General features: G+C 51.5%; 1 protein-coding gene across 1 annotated transcript; it reads left to right on the forward strand.

The window, feature by feature from the left end:
- Positions 1–1,697: 1,697 nt before the first annotated feature.
- On the forward strand, positions 1,698–4,369 carry ZNF281 (zinc finger protein 281; the record flags this gene model as incomplete). The annotated part of the gene is made up of 1 exon (XM_082313969.1): positions 1,698–4,369. Exon 1 carries the CDS (start codon positions 1,730–1,732, stop codon positions 4,367–4,369), a length of 2,640 nt encoding a protein of 879 aa, XP_082170095.1. The 5' UTR covers positions 1,698–1,729.
- Positions 4,370–5,538: the final 1,169 nt, after the last annotated feature.

Here is a 5,538-nt window from a genome sequence, read left to right on the forward strand (position 1 = left end):
CCACCTTGTTCCGTTACTTCCACTATGTTAATGATAAAAATTAGTGTTAATATGTTCGATTCCAAGCTTTTAAGCTAAGCTACCTCTGCAGTTTACATTTTAATAGAATTTGGAATTCAGTCGTAGAACCCTGTAGAAATATAAAAGGCTTTCAGAGGCAATAGTCAGAAACGAAGCAGAATTCCCTTCAGATTTTATTAGCATTCAAGTGGACATACCCGATTAGAAAAATAGTGAAAAAGGTCTCCTGATAGCTTTCAGCAAAAAAAAGCTAGTTCAAAATAATTAAACTTTAATCTTGCTTCCGTTATAAGGATGTATTATTTCAGTATGTGCAACTAAAACAACGAGCATTATTACTAGTGTGGGTTTCGTTGTAACAGTGGGCCGAAGAATCCTGTACTTGGGGTCCGCCGCTCGAAGCGGAGGACGGCAAGCTGATGGCTAGGCGTGCCAGCCGGCCGGTGGCTAGCGGTGCGGTTGGTGTGCCAGTGCTGTATTCTCAGCTGGTGAGAGGCCGAGTCACGTGGACGCGCTTCCCAGTTCGTACGCGGTGAGGATTTCCAATGAAATGTGCACCAGTGGTGTGAGAGCGGTGCCTGTGAAACGCGCCCGATGGATAGAGCAGATGAAAATATTTTCTTATTGGCAGTATCTCACTTCTGGGAGTAGCTTCATTAACTCCGTGGCCTTATGTGCAACTAACGTCATTGCTTTAACAGTAGCAACAGACTTACAACGCTCTGACTTTGTTCAAAATGTTAAATCTCAGCGCCTCTGAAACGGCACCTCTTAACGAGAGGAGATACTTACGCTAAGCGCACAGCGGCTGCACATCCCAGGTGCTTTGCATATGCTGTGGTTGGGCAATCACGTTAGCGTGCGTGAGGCTGCACCTGTGATTTTAATTACAGGCTGAGCCTCCCCTGCAGCGGCGGAGGGTGCCGCTTGCCGCTCCCGCGGGCGGCGCGGGGGCCGGCGGCGCCCGTTACCCGTCGGTTCGCACCGCCGGTGGAAACCGCCGCGCTCTTTGATGGCAGGAAGGATGTCGCTCGCCCTGTTCTTAGCGAGGCGGCGGCAAGCCTACAGCGCGTGTTCGCCACGGCCTCTCCTCCCGCCGGAGACGGCGCTCGGCGCTGCCCGCGGCTCCCGCCCCGGCCGTGCGGCGGGGCCGGCGGCCCGCGGGCGCGGGGCCGAGCCTCCGGGAGGCTCCCGGCCACCGCTGGCGGGCGGAGGCGGCCGAAGGCGCTCCGGGGCGCGGGCGGGGGCCGGGCCCGCGCGCTCCGCGGCGGCGCCCACCAACATGGCACCGCCGCCCCACGCCAGCGCTGCGGCGGCGGCGGGCGGGCAGGGCCCGTGGCGCCTGCGCGCTGCCCGCCCGCCGGCTGCCCGGCCGGCCGGGCCGTACCCAGCGTGCCGCGCGCCGCGCATGTGCAGTGCGGGGCGCAGGGGCTGCTAATTCCATTGTGGAGCGGACGCGGCGTTATTTTTAACTGGAGGCGGCGGCGGCGGCGGGAGCCGTAAGTGCAGCCCGGGCCGGGGGCCGCCCGTCGGCGCGGGTGGGGGTGGCGGCGGCGATGCGCCCGGGCGGCGGCTGCCGGGCCGCCGCGGGAGCCAGCCGCTGAGCGGGGCGCCCGCCAGCGAGGCAGCGAGCGGTGTCCGGCGGGCGGGCGGCGGGTCCCGCAGCCCCTCTGGGCCGCGCCTCCTCTCCGGCCCGCCTTCCCGGGGGATGAAACTCGGCAGCGGCTTCCTCGGCGGCGGCGGCAGCAAGAGGGCGGCGGCCATGGAGCCCACCTTCCCCCCCGGCATGGTTATGTTCAACCACCGCCTGCCCCCGGTCACCAGCTTCACCCGGGCGGCCGCGCCCCCCCCGGCGGCCCAGCACCCCCCGCAGTGCGTGTTACCTCCGGCCTCCGCCGCCGCTTCCTCCACGGCGGCGGCCGAGCCCCCGGCGCCTCCTCCCCCTCAGGACATGACTTTCAAGAAGGAGCCGGCGGGGGCTTTCCCCTCCGCTCCCTCCTCCTCGCAGAGGAGCCCCTGGGGCTTTCTGCAGTCCCTCGTGAGCATCAAGCAAGAGAAGCCCAGCGAGCAGGAGGAGGAGGAGCAGCAGCAGCCGCAGCACCATCACCACTACGGGGGGCTCTTCGGGGGCGCGGGGGAGGAGAGGCCCCCCGGCCTGGGGAGCAGCAGTGGGGAAGGAACCGGCCAGAGCGTGATTCAGGACCTCAGCCTTCTTCACCACCTGCACCAGCATCCCCACCGAGACCTGTTACTGAGTGGCAGAGGCGAGGGCGCCCCTGGGAGCTCGGGTGAGCCAAAGCACGATGCCCAGGTCAAGAAGGCAAAGAGGCCAAAGCCAGAAACTCAGGGAATCAAAGCCAAGCGGAAGCCAAGCGCTTCATCCAAACCCCCCCTGGTGGGAGATGCGGAAGGTGCCATTGCGTCCCCCAGTCAGAAACCTCACGTCTGCGAACACTGCAGCGCTGCCTTCAGGAGCTCCTATCACTTGCGCAGACATGTGCTCATTCACACGGGGGAGAGGCCTTTCCAGTGCAGCCAGTGCAGCATGGGTTTCATCCAGAAGTACTTGCTGCAGCGGCACGAGAAGATCCACAGTAGGGAGAAGCCTTTTGGGTGCGACCAGTGTAGTATGAAGTTCATCCAGAAGTACCACATGGAAAGACACAAGAGGACGCATAGCGGAGAAAAGCCATACAAATGTGACACTTGTCAGCAGTATTTTTCAAGGACTGATAGACTGTTGAAGCACAGAAGAACATGTGGTGAAGCCATAGGTAAAGCAGGTGCTGGAATGGAGCCCGGATCATCAAATAACATGGGTAGCTTGGCTGCGTTGTCTCAGGGAAATACAAGTTCCTCAAGGAGAAAAAGTAAAACAAAAAGTATATCCACTGAAAACAAAGGAAATAAGTGTAGCAGCAAAGTAACTGAATCTCAAGTTACAAGTAATGTGGCCATGCCAAATTATGCAGTTGATATTCCTATTGTGTCTTCCAGTGGCGGTCTAGTTGGCACGGGCGTAGAAGAACTTCAGAAAAAGGTGCCAAAATTGATCTTGAAAAAAGGAAGCAGAAAACAGGCAGACAAAAATTACCTTAATTTTGTATCGCCGCTGCCAGATATTCTGGGGCAAAAACCACTGTCTGGGAAACAGAGTGGCTCTCTAGGCCTAGTAGCCAATACCGGTGTAGAAACTATTGGCCTTCTCCAAAGTACAGGTGGTAAACCAGGTCAAATAAGTAGCAATTACGATGATGCCATGCAGTTTTCAAAGAAAAGAAGATACTTACAAACTGCAAGCAGTAACAGTGCCTTTTCAATTAATGTCGGACACATGACTTCCCAGCAGTCCGTCATCCAGTCAGCAGGTGTTAGTGTTATGGATAACGAAGCTCCATTATCTCTTATCGATTCAGCATCTTTAAATAGTGAAATAAAGTCTTGCCACGACAAGTCTGGTATTCCTGATGAAGTCTTACAGAGCCTTTTGGACCAGTACTCTCACAAATCAGAAGGCCAGAAAGAAGATCCGTTCAGTATAACTGAACAGCGTGTGGACTTGCACGCCTCAGGAGAACATTCAGAGATGGTTCAGGAAGAAAACTTGAGCCCTAACTCTCAAACAGTTTCCAACGATAAGGCGAGCATGTTGCAAGAATACTCCAAATACCTCCAACAAGCCTTCGAAAGAACAACCAATAGCACTGGTTTTGCTTTTGGACCCAGTTTCCAATTTGTTAGCTTGTCTTCAACTCTCCATAACCACACTCTGTTTCAAGACAAACAGATATACACTACATCTCCACTTGAGTGTGGCTTCAGCCAATCCGTTACCTCAGTATTGCCAACTGCGTTGCCAAAACCTCCGTTTGGGATGTTGCTTGGATCTCAGCCAGGCTTTTACTTGTCTGCTTTGGAGGCTACGCATCAACAGTTGACTCCTTCTCAAGAGCTGGATGATCTCATTGATCCGCAGAAAAACTTAGAGACTTCATCTAACTACCAGTCGACATCTCAGAAACTGACTGGCCAGAAGGAACAGAAAAACTTAGAATCCTCAACGAGCTTTCAGATCCCGTCTCAGGAGTTAACTAGCCAGATAGATCCTCAGAAGGACATAGAGCCTAGAGCAACCTACCAGATCGAGAACTTTGCACAAGCGTTTGGTTCTCAGTTTAAGTCGGGCAGCAGGGTGCCAATGACTTTTATCACTAACTCTAATGGAGAAGTGGACCATAGAGTAAGGACTTCAGTGTCAGATTTCTCAGGGTATACAAATATGATGTCTGATGTAAGCGAGCCATGTAGTACACGAGTAAAAACCCCAACTAGCCAGAGTTACAGGTAAGGTCCTGACTGTGACCAGGCTGTGGGGTCTTTTTAATGTAATTTTGTTTTACTTTGACAACACTGCCATTGGAATGTTTCTACACGGTCCTATTAAGAATAATGTAACATGCCCTTTCAATGCAACTTTTCATATTTAGTTTATTTTGTTAGTGTTATTTTTTTAGATCTGTTTATTATGGTTTTTAATCAAAAATCAATAGATTAAAATAGTGTTTTTGTTCAAGTGACAATGTTTAGCAATCAAATTTACATTATATAGATTGTCAGGGAATAGCCCAAAAGCTTAAAATGCAAAAAATTAACTTTGTTCCTAGGACTAAGGTTTATTCTAATTGCTTTACTCTCAGGAAAGCGTAACGAAGCATGGGAATTCTATGCACCACCAGTGTATTGGAACTTCCAATTTACAGATAGTGACAAATATATCTCAGCTTTTTGAGGAAGGGATCTATGACATTTCAAATTGCTGTCTCTTATGTCTGGGCTGATCTGAAAGAATTTTGCTACCTAAATCTCCTTGTTTTTAAAGTACTCCTGTTCTTCCAGGTAACGCTCATTCCAGGCAGGTGGAGCAAATATTCTCGGGTCTATACGAAGAGCCCAGAATGGTAGCTTTAATATAAACAATAATGTCCCCAGAACTCCTGTGTAAGACTGTAATTCCGTAAAGAGATTCTGTTGACACAAACCGTGAGAACAAAATGTGTGCGTCTGGTTCATGTCATTGGAACCCCAACTTGAAACTACAGTCATAATCCAGATATGCTTATGGGATACATTATTTATTATACATGGTTCAAAAAAGTTGGTCTCCTGCTCTTCCCCTTTTCCATGTTCTTTTAGTGTATAAGGTGCCCTCTCTTTTGTTGTGCTCCCAAGTCCTCTGGATTTGATCTTGGGTTTTTTCCCCCTTTAATTTACACCTTTTCGTCCCCTTCTTCCCTACTCACTCTCTCTCACCCCAACTTAATAGCTAGCATTTAAAAAGATTTACATTCCAGAAAGTGCGTATCTTACTATGTACTTTCTGATGTCTTACGACATCAGATTTTGAACAATAAACACCCACGTTTTAGAATTACGTCAAGGTTTCCATGTACGATAAGAAATAATATACTCCCAATTGTACATACTAAGGCCCCTATCCTGCATCAGGATCAGCTAACA

The sequence above is a fragment of the Platalea leucorodia genome (assembly GCF_965183815.1).
Source record: "Platalea leucorodia genome assembly, chromosome: 5".
Taxonomy (NCBI): domain Eukaryota; kingdom Metazoa; phylum Chordata; class Aves; order Pelecaniformes; family Threskiornithidae; genus Platalea; species Platalea leucorodia.